The 27,967-nt window shown below is 50.6% G+C and overlaps 1 protein-coding gene across 2 annotated transcripts in view; it reads right to left on the bottom strand.

The window, feature by feature from the left end:
- Window positions 1-5,366: 5,366 nt before the first annotated feature.
- POC1A (POC1 centriolar protein A) overlaps window positions 5,367-27,967 on the bottom strand; it is a 51,787-nt gene continuing 29,186 nt past the window's right edge. The window contains exons 9-10 of one of the 2 annotated variants that reach the window (XM_084269850.1): window positions 15,156-15,296; window positions 5,367-5,651 (exon numbers count right to left, since the gene is read on the bottom strand). In XM_084269850.1, the coding sequence (XP_084125976.1) occupies window positions 5,553-5,651; window positions 15,156-15,296 (240 nt within the window). In that variant the 3' untranslated portion in view covers window positions 5,367-5,552. The remainder of the gene's footprint in view (window positions 5,652-15,155; window positions 15,297-27,967) is intronic. The other variant, XM_084269851.1, reaches the window with a different exon arrangement.

Below are 27,967 nucleotides of genomic sequence, written 5' to 3' on the forward strand. Positions count from 1 at the left end.
GACTGTGGCAGGGGTACTGGCAAGCAGTGCCCAGACAGCCTTGGCACAGGCAAGGGACAGTGTTGTGCACCTTGCACAGGGTGCTGCACAGCAACAACCGCTCTGCCCTCCACAAACAAGGGTAAAAACCACCCCCTACCCCTGCCCACGCTTCACTGCCTGACCTGCAGGTATCTGGGCAGGAGTTTCTGCTTGTCCTGTCACCGGGACCACTGCCAAGGCACATCCAGGGACACACCAGCCCCTGGGCTCAGGGGAGCTGCCCTCCCCCACTCCACCAAAGCTGCCCAGCTGATGGGAAGGCCGTGGGGCCGGCTCTGCAGTCCCTCTCCAGCACACCTCGCTCCGGCCGCTTTGCAGCAAATGTTCCTTTTTAAGCTCTATTGATTTCATAAATAATAAAGGAAAGAAATACATCACCCCAATGCACGGGTCACAACCTCCTCCCTTAGGAAACAAACAGCAGCTGCAAAGAACATAACCCAGCGGGCACAGATCGATCTTTAAGCAAGAGATCAAGTGGCACTAAAGCTGTTTGTTAATCGACTTAACAGCGCAGAGGCACGGCCGTATCTGAATGGGTCACCTTGGCGGGGCTCAGCCCCCAAACCCGCAGCTTGACCCCTGCCCTCCTCATGCAGGGAGGCAGGGAAGCATCGTCTGCTGCATCATCACGCTGCAGACCGAGCCCTCAGAGAGCAGCTTCAGGGCAAGGCAGCTGCACCCCCCCCAAATCACTCCTCTCCAGCTTGCGGGCAGGATTTCAGTCTCTGCTTCTGGAGCACCCTCAGGAGCTTTTGTTCCAGATCATCCCACCCATCCTACGCTTTTCTTCTAGACAGCTGCCATCCAGCTGTGCCACCACTGCTGCGGAGCATGACTGGAGCTGCCCGGTGAGCTGGAAGGATTGAGAACACCTTTCCTGGGCCACCTCAGTGGTGGGAATGGCACCAGGCCCCACCGTTTCCCACCCACACTGTGGGACCTGAGGCTGGGGTTGGCGGGGGCAGCTGCTTCCCAGCCGAATGCTGCCGCTTCCCCTCTGGCCCTTCACCTCACTCCTGTAAGCGACCAGTTCCCTACCAGGGACTTCACCGCAGCCCCAGGCACACAGTGGTAGTGCTGGAGCACTAGCAAGTGGAAGAAGAGCTGGTCAGAGCCTTGCTGTGCAAAGCTTCTCCACATTAAGTGACCTCAGAAGCAGAGCCTGAAAACCAGCTTGACCCTGCTACACTGGCCAAACCTGAAGCTGCTTCAGGGAAGGAAGGGCTTCTTAAACTCCATCACTGCCAGTAGACACAAGGTGAACTGAGATGCTGCAGAGGCAAAGCTGCAAATTCAATGTCTGCCCCGCTCCCAGAGTCCCTGTGATGAAGCCAGGCAAAACTTTCAGCCAACAGCACACACCACCTGGAGCAAGCAGGATCAGCCTTTGAGAAGCTCCTGCCTCGACACCTGCGGAAGGAGCATCGCTGTCACCCACAGCTCCAGCGGCATCCCGAAGGCTGCAGTGAGCTATGGGCTGCGTGGAAGATGCCTGCAGGGAGCAGAAGCAGCGGAGGAGAAGCGAGGTGACAGGTTTTCAGCACTGGGTCACAGTGCTGGTTCAGCCTACCCGCTTTGTGACAACAGACTGGTGGGTTTCCAGCTGCATTGTGTTGTCAGGGAGGGAGGGCTGGAGCAAGTGTGAAGGAATCTAAGGGCAGCCACCAGGGAAAGACAAATTCATGGCCTCAGCCAGCGGTCACCCGGCTCAGCCAGCCACAGCTAAGGAGACAACAGGCTGCCCTCTGCCAGAGCATCCCACTGGTCACCATGCTCATCCCTCACCAGAGACCAGCCTGCAGCACCTGGTCCCAATGCGCTGATGCAGGCATGTGCCAATCTGCACTCAGAAGCCACACAGGTTACCTTCAAACTCAGCCCAGGGTGACAACTGTCACTGTGACACAGAGCTCAGCATGCAGCCCCCAGCAGTGCCGGCTGCCGCGCTACGAACGAGGAGAGGGAGAAAGCACAGGGTGCTGGGACCTGCGCCCTGGAAGCAAGCCCACCTCTCTCCCCTGACACGCCGTGCAAGCCTGGGAGGAGATCTCCATCCCCCGAGCCTGCACCTGGAGAGAGGAAGGCATCATTTCCATGGCTCGCCCCCGAGGAGAGCGGGGGACTGAGGAGGGAGGGATGCGTGCTTGTGACGCCAGCTCTGTTGCAGAGCTGGAAATAGCTCCCAGCTTTCCCAGAGACACACATGAAGCTTCCTACAGCTCCATCCAGGACAAATATACACATGAACATCACGAAGAAAAATCTTCTTTCCCAGTGCTCTTCCTTTCCAAAACTACAGCACTGGGGTCACGCCCCGTGCGTGGCACGTGGAGACAACCAGTTCTAAGAGCAGGACCAGCACCGCAGCCCAGCTCCCACGTCACCAGTGACAAATCTCTGCAAAGCGATTTGCTTCCCTCCCCTCCTACTCCCTCGTGTTTCAAGCAGCATTTCCTTCAGAAGTGGCTCTCCACAGTCCTTACGTAACACGCGCCGCGTGCCACGAGGCTGGCTGGTTTTAGCCCAGCTCCTTAGCTCATAGCTGGACTCCCTTCCTCCTTAACTGGTGGAGTCACATCCAGCAAGGACCCCGAGGGCAGAGGATGCTCCTGGTCCTCTTGCTTCCCAGACAGAAGAGTCAACACCACAGCGCCGGGTTTTTGCCTGCTCAGTTATGAGCTCAGCTGTGGTATCCATCCAATTCCAGTTCCCAGACAGGAAGGGAAGTGGGCAGTGCTTGAAGATTCTTACTTTTTTTCACTCACGGTTGTGTTTAACATGCTCCATGTTCACAGCAGCCAAGAAGCCATTTGCAGCAGCGCCAGGCTCCCCAGGGGCCGGGCTCGGCACAAAGAACTGTTGCTAAAAGTTTAGTGAGGTCATACGCCTGGCAAATGGAACAGCAACAAATTAAACTCCTTTTTTAAGAACTTGGCTTCAAGCATGCCTTGGAGATCCAAACCAGAGCCCTTAACTCTTCGTAGCACCGCGCTCGCTGCAGGCAGCTCCCACGGTCGGGTGTACCCTCACCCGGTGCCCAAGGACAAGCAACCCACCCCTGGCCCCGCTGTTCCACGGCTCCTGAGCGAACAGCTTCACCCATCAGCTGCTGAGGAGGGTCCCAAGTCAAGAAAAAGACAGTGAGCACAAGAGGAGAAGTGGATTTAACTCTCTCCAGAGGCTGCTCCCTCCCCTCCGCACTCAAAGCCCGGGCTGCTCAGCTGCAGAGCTACGCACGGAGCCTGGGATGAGACAGGCCGTGGGATTTGGGCTCCCCCAGTGTGTTTTTGAGGTTACTGATCAACATTTCAGCATGAGGATTATAGTTTGAGTCTTGTACTTTCACACCTGCCTCTCAAGCAGTAGCCGGTACGCTGCCACCCCGATACCCCCGCGGTACGAGGTACTGACCACACGAGAGCTTTTAAGAGGGTCAGCCCAGAAAAGCAACTCTCCCCAGGTCCCAGGGGCTTGCCCTTCAGCAGCACAGCATCTCATCCCTTTTAGAAACACAATTAAGTCTTGCAAATGGATTTGCTCAGCTGATCTGAAATGTAAAAAGGATCTCTCTCAAACACACCCAAGGCATTTGTATCGCTCTTCTCCCTAAAATATGACACACAAATTGGTTCTGTGGTCTCTAAGGCATTAGAAACCACAGGTAAAAGGAAGCAAAGGCTGTTTTTCAAGCAAAGCTGAAAAATTGATAAACAGCTTCAGTTCTCTTCTCCCCTCCCCACCCCAAAGGCCAGCCCATAACACTGAGGATCAAGCTGATAAACCCAGCTCATGTTTGTCATCGCTTCAGCGGATCAGAACAGCCCTCTCCTAGCAGCAAATTGACCACCCTACCTTGAGTCCCCTCCTCCCCACCCACTGCACCACAACAGAAGCTCATTTCAATGAAAATGATGTCAGTCTCAGCAGAAAGCCCCTGAAAGCCCAGAGCAGGAGCACAGAAGAATATCAGTGAATTGATTCCATTAGTGTAATCTAAGAGAAAATAATGATTTATGAGCCTCGGAGCAGGAAGCAGAAAACAAACAGTCTGTGTCAGGATAAGGAGAAACTCAGATTTATAACCAGCCCAATAAACATGGAAACAAGAAAGCTCCCAGCCTCCTGCAAATGAGAGTGTGAAATATTGATAGTGCCAGTGAGTGGTTCCTGGGGATGTACAAAGCTCTGGGAGGAGAGGGAAGGGGAGCAGAAGTTTCCCGGTGAATGCAAACAGCTTCACCCAGTGGGATGAGGAGTGTCACCGCTATCAAGGTGCTGTGACAGCAGCAGAAACAGGCACAAAGAAACCCCCCCTCCCCCCAAAACACTTGATCTCCTAAGTCCCACATGAAATAAAGATGCCAGCCAGGACTCAGGCAAGCATCCAGAATGCCCACAGCACACCTGGAGCTGGGGATCAGCACAGCCTCCCAGTTTAAAGGCATCAGGCTGTGGGGAGGAGGGTTTCGTGAACTCAGAGGTACTCGACTTCCCACTGCTCATTTCTCCAGCAATGTCAGCTCGTTGCAAGGAAGGAGACCTCTGGTGTGCCTTAGCAGGAGAGGTGTTGGAGAACAGAAGGTCCCAGAAGTCCGGATTCTTGTGCAGCTACATGCCAAACACCTGCTGCAGCCCTAAAAAAGCCAGGAGGGGAGCAGGGTAACCACACAGGTGTGAGTGATGAGCTCTTCAACTGTGAAAACATCTGCAAAATGACCAAAAAATTAAAGGCAGTTCAGGAAAAGAAGAGGGAAGTTCTACAATGAAGTGAACATTCAGCTATTTGGTTGCCTTTCCTGGCTCTCTCCACTGCCTTTAACTTAAAAAGCAGACTAAGTAAAACACCCTCGGAATGCACCGTGTGTCTGACCCTCCAGGGCCTCTCCTCCAGCCTCAAGCAACTGTTTTTCACATGTTGCAGAGGGAAGGGGTTAAATCCCACTACTTGGTTTAATGACCTCTGCACAAATACCATTCAGGGTCTGAACTCTCTTCATCAGGTCTGCCAGGTGAAACAGACCCTTCTCCAGGTGCTGGCTGCACAGGGACCTCACCTGCTCACTGTGGACCGAAAGCAGAGCTTCACCACCCAAAATACCCTGGGAGCTCTTCACTTGTCATCTGAGGCCAGCACAGACCTCAGCAGCAGCCCTAACACAGCTTCTGCCAGATGTCTGGGATCTCTGAGGTGCTTAAATGCTTTAAAACTAACTCAGCACCACCAAAGGTGGGAGAGATGCAACCTTCTTTGTCAGTACTCAGACCCCACGCTGGCTGCCATGTCTCTGGAAAACACAGGAGATGCCAATTGTTACCCATGCTTATGAACAAAACATTCCTTTTATTTCAGTAAAGTAACAAAGCTTATTTACAGATACAACAACTGTACAGCCCAAGTGAAAAAGAAGTTGCACCCAGAGTCATTAAAGCCAGTCACACACAGCCTGGGAGGAACATACCCAAGCTCAGACCTCCCAACGCCTTCACTCCCAGCACCTTTCAGGCACTCAGCTGGCTTTATTCTGAATGATCTTCTGCTGGTTCTCAAGGCATTCCTTCAGCTTGTCCTCAGTGAGGGTCAGCCTCTGCTCCAGGATGGAAACAGTCTGCAAAACCAAAGGAAAGCTCCTCAGAAAGACAAACAATGTATCCTCCCCTCAGTGGGTAACGAAATGCTAAATTCCCAGGACTATTTGAGGCATTTCAGGGTGGATGCAGCTCCAGCATCAGCCCTTCACGAGGGCTGAGCACCACACAACTTCAGAGAGAAGCAGCAGAGGCTGGCAGGGACAGAGCTCTCCCACAGGCACAGTGCCAGCTGCTCGTTGGGTACTTGGTCCCTGCAAATTGGGCTCTGTGCTTCCTCTCACCAACAGGTTTTATCCTGCCACAGTCAGAAGCCCCCAGACACTGGGGAGCTCACCAGAAGCTCTTCTGCTAATGAGACACACAGAGGCTGTGAGCAGTTCTGCCCAGTTCTAGCTTGGATTTTGTCTCTTTGCTTCCAACTCTTTCCTCCCTTCCCTGAACATCATCCATTAAAACATGCAAAACTTGCAGGACAAGCACAACAACAAGCAAGAAAACCCTCCCAGGGTACAGCAGCACAACAGGTGATGCAGGGGAACTGAACCCAAAGCAGCAACATCTACCCTGACACAATGCTGAAACACCTCTGTGTAACCCAGTTACCCCCAAAGGACTGCTCACTCCCCCCTCAAGCTGAAGTCACCACATAGAGGATGTGCAGGAAGAACACTGTAACCACATGGCAGTAAAAGCCTCTGCTGAAACCCTTTTATTGATCACTCTGAGGTAATCAAGGGACCCAGCTATGCAAAACTGCTTTCAGCTTCCAAAGACACCGGAACAGCCAGTAATAGGCAGTGATGATTTAATGCTTCAATATCCATAAACTTATCAGCAACAATCAATAGCTTTGCTTTTTGGGCTTTCTGACCACATAAATAACTTCCTCTGTTAGGAACACAGGATGTCCAGAGCCTTGGACTCCAAGAAAGTGATTCTAATACACTCAGACAACCGTTGTTTGGACAGACATTACACACAGAAAGCCTGTTAACAGCACACTCCATGCACACACCTCGAGGGGCTGGACAGCAGAAAGCAGGTCCCACTGTCCCCCTTTTGCAGCTGGGGAAACAGGAGCACAAAGAGAGGAAAGGCTTGGCCAAGGCCACTCAGTGCCCAGGAAAAAGTCTCCTGTAGAATGACTCAGGGAGTGAGACAGACAAGGGCTGGGAGAAGGACATGGGAAAGGAGGACTTCATCTGTCTCGTATCCAGCCCTGCTATGGCCACGTGCCTGCCTCACAGAGGTCAGCAGTAAAGCTGCTCAGGGCAGAACACAGCTGGCTGAAAGTCTACCAGGAGTCTCCAGGAGTCTTACCCTGCAAGCAGCCAGACAGAATCAAAAGCAGTTGGGATCCTGGCCTGGCAAGATCGTGGAGCAGATCCTGCTGGAGACTCTCTCAGGCACATGGAGAACAAGGGGGTTACTGGTGACAGACAACATGGCTTCACTAGGGGCAGCTCGTCCCTGACAAACCCAGTGGCCTTCTAGGATGGAGTAACAGAGACAGCAGACAGGTGAAGGGTGACAGACATCATCTTCCTAGACTTGTGCAAGGCATTCAACACTGCCCAGCACGACATCTACTCTGCTCTCCTGAGACCCCACCTGAAATGCTGTGTCCAGCTCTGGGGTCCCCAGTACAGGAGAGACATGGAGCTGCTGGAGCAAGTCCAGAGGAGGCCATGAAGATGATCAAGAGGCTGGAGCACCTCTCCTGTGAAGACAGGCTGGAAGAGCTGGGATTCTTCAGCCTGGAGAAGGCAAGGCTCTGGGGAGACCTAATTGTAGTGTGCCAGTACTTAAAGGGGTCCTACAGGAATGTGGGAGAGGGACTGGTCACCAAGGAGTGCAGGGACAGGCCAAGGGATAATAGCTTCAAGCTGGAAGAGGGCAGGGATAGGTCAGATGTTAGGAAGCAATTCTTTACTCTGAGGGGGGAGAATTGGGGGGATAGGGCCCAGCCCAGGTTGCCCAGAGAAGCTGGGGCTGCCCCGGGATCCCTGGCAGGGTTCGAGGCTGGATTGGATGAGGCTTTGGGCACCCTGGGCTAGTCCCTGCCCATGGCAGGGGGTTGAAACTGGATGATCTCTGAGGTTCCTTCCCACCCAAAGCTTTCTGTGATTTAAAATTAAGAGTAAGGAGTAACTCAGGTTAAAAAAAAAAAGAGGGTGTGAAGCATTGCCTCCAATTCCCTTCAGAGGGCTCCTCAAGATCCTGGCCCCACGACCCTGCCAGAAGCAAAGCCCCTGATCACTTATGGTTCCTGCACCCTGTGATTTATCACCACCACAGTCCTGCTGAGAGCAGCCCCGTGCCCTCGCCCAGCGCCGTGAGGCTGAGCACGTACAGAGTGGGCTGCAGAAAGCGCTGGATTCATGGAAAAGGTGTAAGGAGAAACCTTAGTGGAATGAAGTGGCAGGGAGGGCTGAGCTGAAAGCTTGTAGCGAGTATTTTTTGGAAGCTCCAAGTGGAAAAGCAGCAGGCAGAAATGAACTCCAGGAAGCCCAAGGCAGGAAGTGATGACCACAGCCCACAGACCTGTGCTGAGACGCCCAAGCCCAGCGGGCACCCGACACCGTAGGCAGGTAAGGGGAAGCCCAAGCCCTGCCCCGGCTCCACCGCAGCTTCCGCACGGCCACGGTCCTTGGCGAGCGGCTGACGGCGTCACTGTTGCCGCCGCGCTCCTTATATCCTGTCGTAGGGAGGGGAATTAAACTGCACCCAGCCCACTGCCCCCAGTTCCTGCTACAGCTTCTCTGGAGATAATGAGCCAACAGCCAGCCAGGGAGGACACACCAGCAGCTGGGAGGCTTCACTGGAGCCGGGTCCGCACGGGAGCCCGGTGCCTGCGGCAGGATCCCGGCTTCCTGTGCGGCCAGGGCACAGCACACATCCCCATTACACACACCAGGGAGTTCAAAGCCAGGTAACTTAGTAAAGTCTTGGCTCAAGAGGCAGAGGAATAGCAGCTTAGGCTCGACTGAGAAGATGGGGCTCTTCATGTGTTCCAGCAGCCCTCCGCCACGCCAGCGGCACGCGGCGCACAGCCACGGGCACCACCGCTGAACTGGAATTTCTCACACACAAAACTTCCTCCCATCACTTTCACCAACGCCTCCTGCACAGCTTCTCTTCATCTTCCCTGGCTCAGCCCAGAGAAAAACCTCTTCTTTTCTTTTTGTATGGAAACATTAATGGGAAATTAGGTAGCAAAATAGAACTTTGGGTTCTGGGGAATACTGGGGACACCTCAACTGAGGCACCCAGTAGCCAGTCACCCTGATGACACGATGACACACCCCCTAATTCCCTCAACCCAAACAATAGCCATGCAGGATGCCACTCCAGGGCTCCAGGATGCTTCCATTGGCACCTTTCCCCCAGTCCATTCCAAACATTTCCCTGCCTGATTAAGTAGCAGAGACAGTTAAAGCACCACCGGCCTCAGGGCTGAGACTGTGGCAGCAGGGAAATGAGGGGGAGCATGGACACAGGACAGGATGGGACAATCAACTCTTGTCCACCCCACCCCTGCCCTGGCCCAGGACCACAGAACCTGGTGCTAACTGAATGCCAACACAAACCAGTTCTCCAGCTGCCAGAGGAAACCTCAAAAGCAGAGTCCAGAGCAAGCAGGGCCATCAGCAACCCCCTTCAGTAGTGGCAGGAGTCCCTCTGAGAGAGAGAGAGAGAATGACAGATGCCCAATGGATGCTGCTCATGAACTAAATCAGTGCTTAACCTGGAGCTGGGGGCAAAGAGGGCAAGAGCATGGGAACAGCAGAACACCAAAACACTCACCTCCAATGGGGCTAGTGAGGAATACACTGCTCAGTGCTGCTGTACAGCTCTGGGCTAGGAAGTCCCACAAGACCCCTCAACATCAGTTTTGCACACTCAGTACCACTGGTGTGTCCCATGGCTTAGGAAGATGCTAAGACATCCTCACTGGGATACCCACAGAGCTCCAGACCTGCTCAAGAAGTCATGGTGCTAAACTGGCTGTTCTCCAGTACAGCAGGTGCCTTCAGCCAGCCAGCACCGTGCTGCCCAACACTCCAGAGGTAACCTGGTTTTTATATTTAACAGCAGAGAGCAGTACAAGAAGGGAACTGGGAGTTATCCAAGTCAGAACCAGTATGGCTCAGCTACCCCTCCCTCATTATTGTTACTGTGAGGGGTGGGAGGCCTCGGCACAGGGTGCCCAGGGAAGCTGGGGCTGCCCCAGGATACCTGGCAGGGCTCAAGGCTGGGTTGGATGGGGCTTGGGGTACCCTGGGCTGGGAGAGGGTGTCCCTGCCCGTGGCAGGGCATGGGACTTGATGGGCTTTGAGGTCCCTTCCAACTATACAATTCCATGATTATCAGCTGCCATCTCTCCTTCCATCTCCCAGTACACTGCAGCTTCCTTGCAGTTGGTCAGCCAACACTTTAACCTCCACACAGCAGGGGACAGAAGGCACAGGAGCAGCCTGTAACCAAGCCCTGCCTTTTACAGCACTCTTACCAAAAGGGTTTCATGGCACAGTGCTGGTGCATCAGTCTTGACAATCCCTCAGCCAAAGCAAAAGTGATGGCACTGGCATCGGATCCTGCGAGTTCCTGGAAGGGGGTGGCTGCACACTTCTGTGCACAGCAGTTCCAGACCTCTGGGGTTACACCAGCACATCACAAGCAGCCAGGAGACTTCAAGTTTCCCCACAGACTATGGAAACACAGCAAGTTAGGATGAGCTACCACAAAATATGCAACCACGGACCACGAGAACAACTGTGCAATAGAGCTTGGTGACCCCAAAAGACTAGTGGTCTCCCCAAACCAGAACAGCTTCAAAGACACCCCATGTCCTTCCCCTGCCACCTAGTCTACCTAGGACAGAAATCACTCAGCTAAATTAACCCAGCTGCTGGGACCCAAGGGCTGAACAACAGTTTATATTACTAAAGGTGTGCTTGCAAAAACGAACTGGGGAGGTGTTCAGCATTCCTCCCATGGAAGGATAATGGAAAGCCAAGGTCCTGTGGACCTCCAGGGAGATGCTCAGCACTTCTGAGAAGCTGGCCTTTGGGCACTGCCCTGCTCACACAGCAATATCCCCAGGAGCAGAGTCTTAGAGAGACAAGCCCATTTGCATCTAGACCTGGACACTGTGTAACCAGCGTATCTGGGAGGTGAGTTTCAGAAAAAGTACCTTGGGTGGCACCATACAGGGGACTGGCAACAACCAGGGCACGTCCTCTGCTCTGAGTGAAACATCAAAGCTGCTGCATCTCCAAGAGATGGCTCTGACTCAGGAGCAATAGCTTCTATCTATGTCCTTTAAATTAAGCTTTAAAAGCCATGCTCACCTGGCATTTCAGAGATTTTTCAGCTGGGAACTTTTTTTATGAGTGTTTTGAATTCCAAGCACTTTCTTTTGGAATAAAGAGAGCTTACAGGTTCTCTCCTGTGTGTTGGGTCCACCTGTAGGCAGCAGGTGTTCAGGTATTGAAAGTGATGCAGAAACCAAGCTGTTTGTGCAAGGCTTATAACAAGAAGGAAAAAAGAAATCATCTTTCTTGACTTGTAATCACTGGAAGTCCTAAAAACATTTATGTCCCTAAACCAGTTGTTCAATCTACATTCAGTACCTCTCAGAAGAGAGGAGCCCTTCACTCCTCACCAGCACGGGTTTTGGAGGCCACATCCCAAAGAAAGGAGTAAGAAATTTGATTTCACTGACACACAGAAACCTTTTCTGCCTTAATTAAAAAGCAACCCACTTGAAAAAGTCTTTTTTTATGCTCAAGAATTTAATTTTAAAAAATTCTCCTCTCTCTCCCTGCAATCTTTTCCTCCACAATCTTTTCTGGAGTGAAATAATCCTTTAATCTTATGTGAGCTAGATTGTCCTGCAGCTCAGGCTTGAATTATTGCACAGATTTAGTAAGTCATCTCCATTTCACTGCATTCTCTTCTCCCAGCTTCAATGCAAGATGAGTTTGGGGAAGTATATAAAGCTGTTTCCTGTGGGTGGATTATCGCAGCTATTTATGAATTTTGATGCTAACCTGATTCTGAACTCTTCCTTCAGAGCAGACATCTTCCTTCCCACATAAAACCAGCAGCTTTTGCCTCAGTTCCCACTGCCCACCAGTACTATGGGATTAACAGAGCGAACGTGGCAGCTGCAGGTGTTTGGAGTGAAGGAAAGAGCATACAGGCTCTTTGAAGGCCATGGCTGCAGACACAGTTTTCCCACCCCAGCTGAGACAGCTGCTCACAGATGATGATCTTCCAGAAATGCAGAAAATCCATTCCTTCACCAGGTTTGAACTGCCTGCTTTCCTACAAGGGCAAGTAGTCCCAAACTACTGGAAACAGCATGGTTTGGTCCCAGCTTCATTCTGTCCTCCAAGGCAGCAGGGTTATGAAGCACATGCTACTCTTCTGAAAGAGGCAGCCAAACACTAACTTCTTTATCTGTGGGGAAGAATGTCTGAAGACAAACCACAGATAGAAAGAATACAAATGAAGACCCTGTCAGGTCACTTCATAAATCCTTCTAACAGGTAAAACAAGAGTTGCCCTGGCAGCGCCCTAGTGAGGAGGGAGGGAGGAAGGTTTCTCTGACTCAAAGACCTGTTTAAAGAAAGTTGCCAAAACCTTAATGAATAACATCTTGGCACAAACAAAAAATGAAGCTTCTGAGAGTGGCATATCTAATCACTGTAATCTGCTAATCCCTATAGTGGTTACAGCCAGACAGGGCACACAACAGCCACCAGCTGCTTCTGATGCATCTCTCTCTCTAAGGGGCACTGAAGTGGTCCTGCTGCCTGGGGCACACCACCTCACCAGCCTCAGCACCTCTACTGCCAGGTGGTGGCTGGCAGGAGGAGACCTAATGGAACAAAGCAACCCCCCTGCCTCCAAGCATTCGACACCCTGCTTATCTGGAAGCCTGCTGTCACCAGAGGGAAGGGACCTGTGATTGCTGAGCAGACAATGCACCTCCAAGCATGCAGCTCAGAACAGAGCTGTGCACTGGCAGGAAAACACAGCCAAAGGCTGTCGCCTCCTACCACCTCCTGCAGCAGAAATGGAAAGCGTTTCCTCTGCTCCTCACTTTTCCACCCTACCAAGTTTAGCACAGTGAACTCTGAACTGACAGCTAAAGAAAGGTAGTAGGAGAATAAACTGGGTTTATGTTTATTTCTGAAAGTAGTTCAGCCCAACTAAGTTCCCCGCCCCGGTACACCACATCATGCCAACAGTGTAGGAAGCTCCCACGAGCTCAGAAACGTCAGGTACCACAGCAGAAACACACCAGGGCTTTCCATCCTGCTCACAGCAGTGGTATCCCTTCACAGAGAGCAGCCCACCAGCCCAAAGTCACCACACAAAACACAACCGAGGTCGGGATCTGCTGCACACAGGGAGCAGCACCCAGCTGGGCTTTGGCAGGGATGGCTAGGAAGGAGCCAACACCCCCAGCCATGCCTGCTCCCACACTGCTCCAACCCCCCAGCAGTCAGGATGCCCTGGCTCTTCTGAGCCAACATCAACTGCAGGAGAGAGGCTCTGCCAGAGCTGCCTTCCCTTCTGTTACAGGCCATCAGCACAAGGAGAACAAAGCTTGGACACCCTTCCCGTGCATAGCCAGAGTTACCTTCCAGAGCTCCCATATCCCTCTCCTTGGGGGAACCTCCTCCCTTACTCAGGGAATGAGTGTTTCTTCCACGCTCATTTGCCTAAGTTTGTTTGGTGGTGTGTTTTCCCCTGCTAAATCTCAGAACCTGGGCATGAAAAGGAATAATTATGAAGCTATTTCAGCAGCGTGTCTGGCTCATCTGCTTTTGTCCAAAGGCATTACAGCCATGTTAGTGCAACACACAGCATCAAAGATTAGAACCAATGGGAAATTAAGTACTTTAAGGATAGCAAAAAAAGCTACAAAAAGGTAAAAGGTTCCTGAATACAGAGTTAATCAAGATAGCTTTTGGAGTGGTTTTTTTTTTACTATAATTTGAGGCCTATTTCCAATTTTATCCTATAGCCTAATTTATTCCTCCCCCACTGATCTCAGTTTCACTTTCTGCTAGGTTTAAAACAACAGTTGGAATTTTCTTCAGTTACACAATATCTTTGAGAGAGGTCTGCATTGCTTATATCTACTTTAAATCCCACACACACTATTTACTGCAATATTTGCCTCCTCTAAACACCTATGAAGTTGAAAAGGAGCCATTACACATCCATCATCAGAAGCCAGGATCTGATTTATGTAATGAAAGATAAAGATCACATTCCAAACCTGCTAGGGAGACATAAAGCCAGTAATAAAATATTCTGTGTGTACACTGGGTTGCACTTTACTCTGAAGCATGAGGGCCCTGGGTCATGCACAGGCCTTCCCCTCCAGCGCTGGGCCTTTCAACGACCACAGGCCAAAGTGCCATCTGGCATGTCTGCCAAGTGAACCTAAACAGCTTTTGGGTTTCAACCTACACTATTTAAGGCTGTCTGGAGTTCTGGAATGTTTTTTATCCCTGTATCAGCCCTGCTTCAGTCCCCTGATGGGCCCTCCAACCTATCATCTTAGACTTTTTGACAAGTATCCCTTCCCAAGAGCAGAGAACTAACTGGGACAAGCAAGCAGCTCACCCGGCCCCAGGTGTTTGAGACCTGCTTGTTCTTCCCCAGAAGAAAACCCACTCCAACTCACAGAAAAACCTTCCCACCGTTTTTTCAATCCTCTAGATGGATGGAGGAGACCAGAGGTTTTCTGTCCCATGCTTTCTCCCTACTACTTGTATAACTCAAGAAACACCCCATGAAGTTCAGGCCCGGGCAGTGAGCAGAAGTGATATCACTTAAGGGGAGAACCAAGCAGCTACTCAGTTAAACCAAAAGCCAGCTCTGTCCCCAGGTTCTTATTAAACACACACATCCTGTGATGACAAACTGTTCAACCACTGCTCAGCGAGTCTGAGGAAGAGCTGATGTTAATGCTGTAGCGAGGAGTAGTTGTTTGCTAGCTGTGGGTGAGAAGCAGGCTTCAGAGATGAGGCACAGAAGGGCCCAGACTTGTTGATGGGAGCAGAACACTGCAGAAATTGGACTGTGTAGGTGAACACTGGGTGGGGGAAGGGAGCAGGATCTGAACAGAGTTTACCTACAGCCTGCAGAATGGGGAGGGAAGAGAGACAGATTATTTCACCAGAGGCCCCCTTCAAACCACTCCTTTGGGATCACCTTAGATAAGCCTTGGCTGATAGCACAGGCTGGCTCAAGTAACACTCTGCCACGCTGCGGCACAGAGGAGTTCAGGGAAGAGTGGGGCTTAAGCTGGAAGTCGATGCAAGGGAGCCAATAAACTGACATGCAGATGAAGACAGACTTAATCAAGAAGCTACTAAGAAGCAGAGACTTTGAACCAGCCACACTTACACTCTACAAAACTATTGCAAAAGATTCCCAACTCTTCTAGGCAGCAAACCTCCTCCATTACAAAACTAAAGAACAAGCCATACCTGAGTCAGAACATCCAGTTGTCCCATAATATGCTCCAAGGTATTCGCAAGGCTGATGTCCTCCTCTTGCTGCTCATGGTTCCTACCAGAATCCTGAGTTTTTGTTTTCTTCAGATGAACATCACCATCCACTTCTGACTGCTGGAAAAACAAGACATCATCTGCCACCACACTGCCAACAGCTGGCAAAGGGTTCCTGTGCTGCAGAGCAGTGTGTGTTGGGACAGCCTGGGCTGTTAAACACAGGGAAAGAAGAGGAATGGTTTGTTCTTGCCACAGCTGGAAGAGGAAAAGCTTCTGCAGTCTCCTCGGCCTTCCCCAGGTGGAGGGATTCCAGGGGTGGGCGTGTGTGTGTGTTTTCTAAGGTTTAAAACCAAATCCTGCCAGGTTCAGGTTCTGTACATGCAAAGAGCTCTGCGTGCTCAGGGGGTGCACGTGCAGGCTGCTCAGGTCAGCTGGGACATACAGAAGTACCACCTCCAAATCACAAGCAGTGAGCTACCCCGAGAGGAAACCAACTGTCCCACCCTGACAACACAGCAGAAGCCTCTCCACGTTCAGAAGTTAAGGGGTGGGGGGGAGGATGCAGTGCTGCAGCTCAGTTCAGAACAGCCAGACATTCCAAGATGTGTTAAACCAGACAGTTTTGATACAGCCATTGTAATGTTGTTTATATCTTGAACTGGTCTCCCCTCCTCAATGAGGTTAAGAACAAGTTTACTTTGAAGTTTTAATTTCCACTGTTTTAGTTATGCAAGCTTAAATGTTTCATTCAGAATACATTAAGTTTCAAAAGCACAAGTAGATCTCTCCTAGAGAACTTACTCCTCTTCCCTGCTCTTTCAGAAGGCTACCTTTCCTTTACAACAAACACTGCTCCCACTATTTATCGGCGCTGCTGCCAGTGGACGGACTCCTCTGAACTACAAACTACACAAGGCAGCCAACCAATTAAGCAATTGCAGACTTCAGTTTCTTGGTTTACACCAGGAGACAGGACAGGAATTTAAGGCCAAGACCACAGCACTCCAAGAGCAGTTCTCCACTGCCTGGTGCGGCTCCGTCCCACGCACTCCCTGCTCACGGAAACGACTGACGCCTGCAAATCCACACAGCAGCAAGAACCCTGTGACTGACTGGAAAGCAGACTCTCTAAGTCCTCCCACGTGCACTTTTTCCTCAGCAAAAGGTGAGGAGCTGCTTCCACATCTTCTTTTTGCAGGCACATGCATCCCTCCTCAGCGCTGAGCTGGTTTGCCCGCGCATCTCTGGTTGGTGCCAAGCCTACGCAGACATGCAACTGAGCTGCAACCAGACCTTAGATGAGCTCAGAACTTGAAACTCAAAGCTGTTTAGTGCCTTACATCTTCTAACTCCCTTCTCTGGTGGCAAAATGCCTCTGCCTGCAGGTTTTTTTTCTCCTATATGTGATTCCCAGAGGTGCTGTGACCATCTCCGACTGGCTCGGCCCTGGTCAGCAGCAACTCTGCCCTTGAACTGGCTGATGTTTGCAGTCTGGGGCCTGCAGAGAGCTTCTGGCTGCTGCTTGCAGAAGCCATTTTGGCAGCACAGCTACACAAAACTGCTACACACATCCCCATGTATACACATGCCACCTGTGTGTGTGTATATATATATATATGGTTTAAAACCCAAATAGGGATAAAGCCACTTGTGCAGCTGGGAGTCACCGACTGAGGCCACAAAAAGGCTCCAAGGCCGAGTCACCAAGTAGGAAAAATAAGCACTAAGCAGTGCAAAGAACAGAAGTGTGACTGCACAGGGGAGCTGGGCACTGGGGAGGCACGGGGGGACAGGACAGAAAGGGAGGAATAGAAAAGCAGGAAGAGGGCAATCCAAAAGGGCCAGTCTTTCTTGCAGACCCCGCCGAGCAAACTGTGATGCAGCCAAGCTTCTCAGGACCAGCTTTGCCTAAGGAGCAAGAAAGGAAGGGAGAAGTTTAAAGGATACATACAACAGCTGCTCCACAGGGACCACAGGCTTGGGATGCAGCTGGGTGTCAGGAGGGATCAGCCACACCACACCAACCTCCACTAATTTGCTTCCTCCCACTTGTTTTGGTACCTGGGACCCACCACAGGTCACACTGCACAGGCTCAGCATGGGAGCCAGGGCTGCAGGTAGTCCAGGACCAGGTGCTGCTCCCCAGTGCATCACTTTCATCAACTAAAATACTGCAGAGATGAGAGAGTCAGCCTCCCAAAGCTGCTGTCTGCTGCTTAAATTTAAACCCCACCCCAAACAGGGCTTTTCAGTGGCTAATTAGCATTAAAAAGCATGGTGTCCTGTTATTTTAAGGCTGACTATCCTATTTTGACCATGTAACTTGAGGCCAGTCAATCGTGGCACAGCAGAAATCTGAGTGAGCTAACAGGGCATGCAACCTGCACTTAAAAACCCCAAAGATGATAAGCTCTCCACTTCAAAACCCATTAGAACAAGCTGACTCACAGGAGCAGGAGAGTGACTGTACCAACATATTTTCTCCCTCTAGCTTCACAGCATCTGTCAGACAGCTTTCCATCCAGAGCTCTGTGGCTGAACTCAGAGCTGCTGTTCTCTTCACTACAGTTCACCAAGTTGAGGAATCCAACAGCATCTGCAAGCCCAACACTGCATAGATGTTCCCACACCTGATGCTTTGGAGAGATGGGGTGGTCCCTCATCGGGTCAAGCTGAAGTCAGGCCCTCTGTCACAGATGTCACATTCTGCTGATCAGCTCCCAGGCTACAGCCCACCCCCATGAAAAGCCAAGCAAGCCACCCCTACAAAGCCCCATGTGCTCCCAAATGCACTCTGAATAGTGGCAACACCCCCAAGAAGAGAGGTCTACCTACCTTTAAAAACAGAAGCATGCCAACATGACACACTGCCCCATTTCAGACACTGCAGCTGCCTGAGCAGTTCCTTAGAGCCCAACATCAAGAAGATGATAACCTCTAGCTACTCTGTTCAGCAACAAATTTGAGTCAGTTTGTCTATCTAAACTAGGAACACATCCAGCCAGCAAGTAAAAACTATGTCAATGTGTCAAGGAGCTGGCACTACCCAAGGTGCATCCCTCTGCTACTAGCAGTCTTCTGAACAGGAGGGAAAGAGATCCCATGGCCTCCCAACCACAGCGTCAAGGGGAGAGACAGAGGGATGTTTTGATCCTTGCAGGTTTCCATGCCAAAGCTGGGGGTTTAGTTCTGTTGTTTCCCCTCCCCCTTGCTTTTCTTTCCCCTCCAAACAAGAAAAGCTTTGCCTGCTAAGAAAACACAACCAGGACCTCAGAGGGCAGATGCTGGGGCACTTTACAAGTGTCCTAAATATGAATGGACACCCAGAATTTAATTTTAGAAAGGTGCCAAAGGACTGATGAGCTCAAACACATTCTCTGCTAAAAAACCTGGAGCAAGCACAATGCTCAGAGTCAGGTTGTCCACCATAAGCACTCACCCACCTTCTGTTGTAGTTCAAGTACAACAGTGACACCAGCTGAAGATGAATTATAAAGGCTGTAAGGCCGTGCCTACTCATTGTTAGTAAGGCTTTCAGACCTGGCAGTAGTAAGCACCACTGCAGGGTCCATCAGGGGAACTTTTAATAAGAAGTGTAAAGTGTTGTGGCAGCCAGACTGCAACTTTGTACTTACCATGACATCTGAAACACACACCCAGGTGAAGAACTGAACTGCCTCTCCAGATGTTGTGAGAGAGGATTAAATCACCCCTGCTACAACCCATAGGAAAACCTTCACACACCAAGCTACAGCCACCCTTCTCCCAGTAGCAACACACATCTGGTGAGCCAGCCACTAGGCATTAAAATCCTAACAGGTTTTTTTTCTTTTTAAATCATTGACAAAACCACAGAAAGAGCCCCCACAACACATGGGCTTTGTGGCAGTCTCAGCAGTGAGGAGCATCCCAGTTACTCCTGCCCTCCCATCTGACTCACCTGCGTGGTGAGGTGCCAGCTGAGGCCTGGGGACAGGCACAACACTGCTGCTGCTGCTGCAGAGGTTTCACTGCTTTTACTCAGAGTTCAAACACATGATTTACTCAGCCCAACCAAGCAGATGCATTTGCCAATATCTTATTATGACATCTGCTTATTAAGCACAGGGAGTAGAGAAGCAGCAGCTGAACATTAAAGGCAGAATAGCCAAGCAGTCCCAGAACACAATACAGGCTCAGTGACAAAGGGAAAACAGAAGGGATTTATTTATAGCAACCACTTAAAGACAGCACAGTGTAACTACTTGGGGGAAGGGGAACATTAATCAGCCTTCATTCCAGAGGTCTCTTACTGAGCCTCTTACGAAAATTCTTCTGGCTAAACAGCATTCTGGGCAGCTCTTCCAGTGCTGATCCTGGCTCCAGGACACACACATCCTCAGCAGAACTGCAAGGGACAGCTGAAAACCCCCCTGTTTGCTCTGACATATGGATGTTTGGAAGACACATCACCAGGATAACTACCCACCTGCATTTTTCACCTACTAGTAAAAAAGTAGGATTCTTCTAATTCAATCTAGAGGGATTAAGTGTTGCCCCTTCTCTTCAACCCTCTCCACCAGAAGGGAGGAACCAAATGGTGCAAAGGGGGTAGGTTCAGCTTTACCTTTGAGTCCCTTTAAAGCCCATTTCCAGAGCATACCTACTGGTTCTGGAGTTCTCTGCTTTTTGAAAGCAAACATAAACATTCCCTTTAAGGGACACACCCCCCCAGTGCATTAGCATTCACTGAGTGCAATTCAATTCACTGTCTTAGCTGAGAACATTCCCCTAGAAGCAGAAGACCCCCAAAGGTGATGTACCCTGGTTCTTCAGACTCCAATTCTACTAACCCCGAGGAGGGAGAAGCACCAATAAAAGCCTTACTATTTCCAAGAGTCATTTCCACCACAGGTAAAGTGAGATGTTTAAGCACGTTCCCAGAGAGCAACAGTGACATCCAGTGGCAGCACACTGGCTGAAGGTGAGCTCCACGGGCACTCCATACCTACCCTCCAGGACAGCAGAGGCTGACAGCTAGGAGTAGAGAAAGGTTTGTGAGCCTTCATCCCTGGTCACCTCTTATTTCAGGATTCAAGCTGTGATAACAAAAGGGGATTTCAAAGGAAGAAGGTGAAAGAGAACAGGGAGGTGAGAAGAACACTGCCTCTCTTGGCTTTTGGCTTGCATCTCTGCTTCACACCAGAAGTGAAGTGGACAGAACCCTTCTCCCTGCTGGTGCTAACTAAACCAAAGTTAAAACATTCAAACTACAGTGATGGTCATGTTTTGCCATAGACCAATAAATCATGGAATCCTTAAGGTTGGAAAAGGCCTCCGAGGTCATCCAGCCCAACCATCCCCCTACCACCCATATTCCTCACTAACCCATGTCCCTAAGCACCTCATCCAACCTCTCCTTGAGCACCCTGAGGGACAGTGACCCCAGCACCTCCCTGGGCAGCCCGTTCCAATGCCCAACCACTCTTTGGGAGAAGAAATGTCTCCTCATTTCTAACTGACCCTCCCCTGGCACAACTCACAGCCATTCCCTCTGTCCTGTCACTAATTACCTGCTAGAAGAGGCTGAGCCCCAGCTCACCACAGCCTCTTGTCAGGGAGCTGGAGAGAGCAATATGGTCTCCCCTCAGCCTCCTCCTCTCCAGGTTGAGCACCCCCAGCTCCCTCAGCTGCTCCTCATCAGATCTGTGCTCCAGACCCCTCACCTGCTTTGTTGCCCTTCTCTGGACACGCTCCAGGGCCTCCATGGCTTTCTTGGAGTGAGGGGCTCAAAACTGAACCCAGTATTTGAGGTGCAGCCTCACCAGAGCTGAACACAGGGGGATGATCCCCTCCCTGGTCCTGCTGGCCATTATGTTCCTGATGCAAGCCAGGATGCTGCAGACCTTCCTGACCACACTGCTATACTGTCTGCAATGACCCTAAGCAGCAGAGTTTACAGGTGCATCTCAACCCCCTTTAGGCCCAGTGCACCCCTGGCAGAGGCAGGCAGATGGAGTGAGGGTTGTAGACTTCAAGTGAAGCAGCATCACATCATCCAGCTGGGCTGACCAAGCTGCCAAGGAGGAAAGAAACAGGGGTACTGGCTGGCTGCAGTACTCCACAGGCATGGAACCAGCCCATCCACACACAGGAGGCTGTGCTTGGACTCAAACTGCTATCTGCCCACAGGAACACTAGGATCCTGTTTCTGCAAGGGATGCTGCTTGGTGATCTCTGCTCCTCTCCTGTGTTTCAGCAACCTTGCTCTTGGGTTCACTGTCTGTTGGGCCAATCAGGTTACCTCTGTATTCTCTAAGTACCACTTTTAAATCAAGACAGGTGGCAGAATCATGGTTTTAAAGGTTACTTCAGGTAACAAGCATCTATGCAGACTGGTGAGCACATCTGAGCTACGTGCTGCCCAGGCTTTGCAGCTGGGCTGTAGTGAGTGCCTGCCACTGTACATCCCATGGCATCAGCTGCTTGTGTTCCACCTGGGATCAGGCTCTGGGGTTTGCTGCAATGCTGTCTTTGCTTTTATGGAACAAGTTAAAAGAAAGCAGACCCCCACACACACTGATTTGCAAGGAGGGGTGTATCTGGCACTGGGAGAAATAGAAGTCACAGCTCCTGGTAAGCTCTGGCAAAGGAGCCAAAACCAGTGGGGAATTCACTGTTGTTAAAGGTAGGGCTTCCAAGCTATTAGCAACTGATGCATTACTACATTCATCCACAGGCTAAGAGACCAAAACAATAGGAACTCATCATCACCACCAGTCACCTCCTTCCTCAGCTGAGTTACTTGTTAAACAGCTAAAAAGCCCTGTACAAATACCAAAGAATGGGCAAGTTTTACATCTACTGGGTTTCCAGAAGTACAACTGGCATTTCTGCAATGGGTGAGAACGGGTAACAGTGATGCCAGACATCAAAAGCCCTGGGGAAGAGTACCTGGACAAGTGAAACAGAATGAACAACTAAGGGTAACCTTCAAGCCTTTAGATGTGTCTCTTCCTACTCCATCTATGTATTTTAACCTCCCATAACTAATTCTCCCCTCCCAATGGTCCTAGGTGTTTTCTTAGGAGATTTTCCAGAATTTAGTGGAATAAATTGAATAATTAAGTTTTGTTGTATAGGTGATGCTCAACTGCCTCTCCAAACACTGCTGCTGGAGAACAGCAGCACCAAAAATCTCAAAGGAACAGCTTTGTGTGGAAACACTAGAGGAACTAGAAGGTAGATAAGGGAACCACTGGTAAGAAATTTCACCAAGAATTCAACTACTGTTCTTTGGCCCCATTTAGGATTGCTCTTGGGAAAAGCTCCCAAGAAAAAGCAGCCAAATGCTGAAATGAAGTGCTCATCCCCAGCCTTGGGCTGGCCAGCTACAGGTTCTTTTACACTGAAAGCAACAGCCTCCAAGAGAAGGAGCAAACCAGAAAGTCATCTGAAGTGTGAACAGCAGCTTCCAGCTCATTTGCTTCATCAGAATTCTCCACCTTTTCTAATGAAGAACGTATAACACCGTATGACACACACATTACATGTGGCTGTGTTCCTTAGGTGTAAAGAACACATGTTCTGTATGTCAGTATGAGCAGATCACAGCATCACAGGGGTTGGAAGGGACCCCCAGAGCCCATGGGGTCCAACCCCCTGCCAAAGCAGCTCCCCAGCTCATATTGCACAGGGCGGCGTCCAGACGGGGCTGGAATCTCTCCAGAGATGGAGACTCCACACCCCCTGGGCAGCCTGTCCCAGGGCTCCCTCACCCTCACTGGGGAAAAGTTCTTCCCCATGGTGCTGTGGAACTTCCTATGCTCCAACTTGCAGCCATTGCCCCTTGTCCTGTCTCCACAGACACTGAAAAGGGGCTGCCCATTCCCCCTGCATCCCACACTTCAGATATTGATAAACATTCATAAGGTCCCCCCTTAGTCTTCTTTTCTCCAGGCTGAACAGCCCCAGCTCACTCAGCCTTTCCTCACAGGGGAGATGCTCCAGGCCCTTCATCCTCTCCGTAGCCTCCTCTGGACTCTCTCCAGGAGATCCCTGGCTTTGTTATCCCAGGGAGCCCAGAACTGGACACAACACTCCAGGTGGGGCCTGACCAGGGCAGAGTAGAGGGGGAGGATCCCCTCCTGTGACCTGCTGGCCACACTCCTCTTGATGCCCCCAGGATCCCATTGTCTCTCTCAGCCCCCAGGGCACACTGCTGGCTCATGGCCACCCTGTCACCCACCAGGACCCCCAGGTCCTTCTCCACAGAGCTCCTCTCCAGCAGGTCACCCCCAGCCTGTACTGATTCCAGTGGTTATTCCTTCCCAGGTGCCAGACTCTCCATTTGCTTTTGTTGAACCCCATCTGGTCTGTCCCTGCCCAGCTCTCCAGCCTGTCCAGGTCTCTCTGGATGGCAGCGCAGTGTCCTGCGTGTCAGCCACTCCTCCCAGCTCTGGATCAGCGGCACTTGCTGAGGGTGGATGCTGTTCCCTCATCAAGGTGGTCGATGAAGATGTTAAACAGGACTGGACCCAACACCAAGCCCTGGGTACATGCATGGTACAACATGCTCAGTTATTATTACCCTTGACTGAAGGTTCAGATCTTAGCAGATTGAAGTCTGAGACCTCAGAAGTGTTTAAAGCCTGAGAATTCTTCATCCATCTCCACGCTGCCACCGAACAGCAGCTGGGAAACAATATAAATCTTGCCTGTGTCTCTTCTCTTTGAATTATGACTCAGGCCTTACACCAAGCCACATCCAGCAGCAGCCTGAGGAGGAGAATTTACATTAATTAGCCTGAGATGCTGAACTTAAAAGGCAATTTTTATTCTGCCCAATAATGGCCTGTCAGGACTCGCCTCATTGTTCCAGATCCTTAAAGAACAAATCTATTCACTGTAAGATGACAGAAATTAAAACCTGATCCTCTTATTTCTACCAAAAACTATAAATCTTGTCAAACCAGCACCCAATGGAACAGAGCCACAGCAGTGTGGCTGCACCCACCACCTAACAGGCAAAGAAAGCACAGCCATTCAGAACCACCTGGAAAGCCAAGCTGAGGGTGTCTACACCCCATCCCCTTCCTTCCAAATCCCTCACCCAAATGAGACTTCAGAACTCTGATCAACAGCCTGCAACAATGTGTAAAACATGTTGAAGTGCAAAGTCAGAGAAGACCCAAGCCATGTTTGTTTGCCATGGACAGCCTTCTCCCCCACATTGGCCAGATCCAAAGAACAGCAAACCCAAAAGTTGCAGGGGTGTTGGGGTTTTGTGTGGCTGGATTCTGGTGGAGAAGGGGGGGCTGCAGGGGTGGCTTCTGCAACCAGCAGCCAGAAGCTCTCTGCAGCCCCACAGAGCTAACACCAGCCCATTCCAGGCTGGAGTCTCTGCTGACCAAGGCCCAGCCCATCAGTGATGGTCACAGCACTTCTGGGAGTCACAGTGAGGACAAAACAATGCAAGCAGCCACATTTTGCCACCAGAGAAGGGAGTGAGATGTGAGGTGCTATGCAGGCACCAAGGCTGGTGCTGGAGAGAAAGATGCCCCTGCAGCCCCTGGAGAAACCCATGGTGGAGTGGTGACCCCCCACAGCCCATGGGAAAGGGGAGACCCCACCTGCAGCCTGTGGAGAGGCCCCACACTGGGGCAGGGGGAGACAGACAGGAGATGCTGTGACCTGCATTGTAACAAGCCCCTGCCAGCACTTGCAGCCTGTGGAGAGACAGAGACACAGAGAGAGAGAGAGAAAGAGAAAGATGTGTGCTGGAGCACATTTGCTGTGGGGGGCACTTGTGACTGTGGGGGACCAGGCTGGAGCAGTCTGGTTCTCAAGGACTGCACCCATAGCAGTGACCCATGCTGGGGCAGCTGGGGAAGATCTGAAGCCCTGTGGGAAAGGACTCATGTTGGAGAAGTTCATGGAGCACTCTCTGCTGTGGGTGGGACCCCACAGTGCAGCAGGGGAAAGGGGGAGGAATGCCCTCCCCAGCTAAGGGGGAGAACATATCATAAGGAACTGACCCAAACCCCCATTCTCCCCTCCCTGTGCCACAATGGGGGGAAGAAGGGAGCAAAATCCTGACTGAAGTGCAGTCTGCTGAGAAGGGAGGGGTGGGGGAAGGTGCTTTAAGATCTGGTCACACTTCTCATCACCCAACTCTGGTGTCACTTGGGGTGCAGGGCAGTGTCATTAGTTAGAGAGTTTTCTGTCCCTTACTCCGTGTTGAGTCTGTTTTGCCCCTGATAACTGCAAAATGATCTCTCCCTGTCCTTATCTCCACTCTTAAGCCTCTCAATATCTATTTTCTCCCCTGTCCAGCTGAAAAGGGCAGTGATGGATCAGCTTTAGTGGGTATCTGGCCTCCAGCCAGAGCCAAACCTCGTGGAGAAAGAGCAAGAACATAGGGGCAATGCCCTTTAGCTTGTGAAAAGTGCAGTTCCACACTGCAACAACAACAAAACTGACTTGAGTATTAGAGGGCTAGCTATGAGAGAAGGCCTCCTGGGCATCTTCCAGAAAGCAGCTCCACTGCCAGCCAGTCATGAGGTAAACACTCATTTAGTGGAGTGAGAGAAAACCACTTGTTTTGCTCTGATGCACCCTCACCATCAAAATCATGATCTGCAGTGAGGCTCTACAAAGAGCACTGACAACTGATACAGCTATTGAGTTCTGCTGAAACTCCAGCTCCCCAACATGATGAAGCTTGGTACTATGGGCAGATGAGGTGCTCAGGGATATGGGTTACTAGAAGACAGGAATAGTTGGAGTCTATCCCAAAGGTCTTTTCCAGCCTGGTGATTCTGTGATGCTAGACTTGACTCTCCAGACATTTAGAGCTGGACTCTAGAGCTCAGTTGGATCCTGCCTTTTCAACAAGGAAACCAAGGGCTTGCTCCCTCAGGGACTACTCACAGAACAGATGATGCAACCCTGATGCCCTCCTGCCTGATGCTCTGGGCTGGAACCAGGTTACCTGTCCCAGGGTAAAGGAGTTCAGGTAGGCCTGGAAGCACACAGCATGAGAGAAGGAAGCTTGGTCTTACATATAAGCGTGGCACACGTGCTTATACATGAACAGGCAGCGTGTGTTTTCTGGCCCACATCACCTCAAGTGCCTGCTAACTGTATCACCACAGTGGGAAGCACTGTAATTATTCCTTTCCCCAGAGTGTGAGGATGCTGAACCAGGCTGGAAAAGGACAAGCAAACATTCCCAAAAGGCTTGCTAACCATGGCAGCTCCTTTAGTCGAGGAAGTGTGGAGCCTATCCCACTCTGAGTCTTTGGTTTCTCCAGTAAGATGAATCACAGAATCAGTGGGAACCACCACAGGAGCATGCTTCTTGCACAGGAACTGTTCTCACTAGAAGGATGAGAACAAGAAAATGACATTGTTCTGGCTCCCAGAAGTTTACAAGCACAGCCTCTTCAGGCACAGGCCAAAGCAGAGACCCAGCTTTGTCCACCCCACAAAGGAGGGAGGTGAAAGGAGCAGCTTTTGAGTCTGTTCCTGTTGAGCCTCCATCTCCCTGCAAAAAAACCTGCAAGGCCAAATGCTGCAGTGGCTTTACATCAGCAAGCTTCCTTTGGTGGAAGTGAAGGTTGGGCAGCTATAGGGGTAACCATCTGCAACTGCACTGCTTGCAAGGGACGTGGGGAAAAGGTCTTGAGCATCCTGTGATCAGTCCTGCCCATCCCTATGAAGCTTCTGCTTGGACAGTTAAGCAGGGTAGAGAACAGTGGAAGGATCTTGAGCACAGTTGTTTTTAAGTAAATAAGCTACCTACCTATTCCAGGAGGAAGCTACTAAAAGGTTCCTGGAAAAAAAAACCTCAAAAAACAAGGTGACAAGCAGATTAAGAAAAATAATCATCCTGCAGACTGCATTTACCCTGAAGGCTGAGGAGATTGGATCCCCTGCTGTTGAATACAAGATTCCTCCTTTATAATACTTTAAAAAAAAAATAAAGAGAAGGGGTGGTGGAGGTACAAACGACACCACTCAATCATATCCAGTAGGGAAGAGTCACAGCTCTGGGCAATGAAGCTGCTTCCCAGGAGGGGATTTCACAGCAAGCAAAAAAGTACAGAAGTACTCATAAGTTTTAACACAGACCAAGATTTGAGATAGCTACCAGTCTGGGAGTCAAAAGGCCAAAAAGAGAAAAGGCACATCTGGCTTGTGAGTAACTCAGGAGGAATTTATTTACACAAGGGACAAGCAGCTGACAGAATGAACTGCTGCAGTCAGCACAGAGACCCTCAAGGTCACCAAACATGAAACAGAACCAGCAAAGGAGAGAGTTGGAGTCAGCTGTGGACATCTGCAGGCTTCAGACAGCGTTAATTCCAAAATCCACAAACTGACCATTATCTCCAGTCCTATCTAACAGGAACAGTGGGGAAAAAATGCCATTGAAGAAATAAGCATAGTCTAATGCCTGTAGAAAAGTTTCAACCCATAGAGAGGCCTAAATACTTGTCTTAAAAGAGCATTTGAAGGATCAGAAGCTACTTGCTTGCTTAAAAGTCTTTTCAGCTGAAGCACTGCTCTTCTCAAACTGCACTCAAGCCTGCTATGCCACAGGCTTTCCAATTCAGTAGCTCCACAACTGAGCACCACTTCAATATCTTTTGCTCCTTTGAGGTTAAGACACTTTTGCTCTTGAACTTCCAAAGAATAGAAAGACTTCTTGAAAGAAGTGAGAGAACATTTCCAGATCCCTGCTTATGTCTCCCAAACTGCCCTACCAAGGGACCACCTGCCTTTGAGTCTGCCTGCACATCCAT

The sequence above is a fragment of the Gallinula chloropus genome, assembly GCF_964237585.1.
Source record: "Gallinula chloropus genome assembly, chromosome: 12".
Taxonomy (NCBI): Eukaryota; Metazoa; Chordata; class Aves; order Gruiformes; family Rallidae; genus Gallinula; species Gallinula chloropus.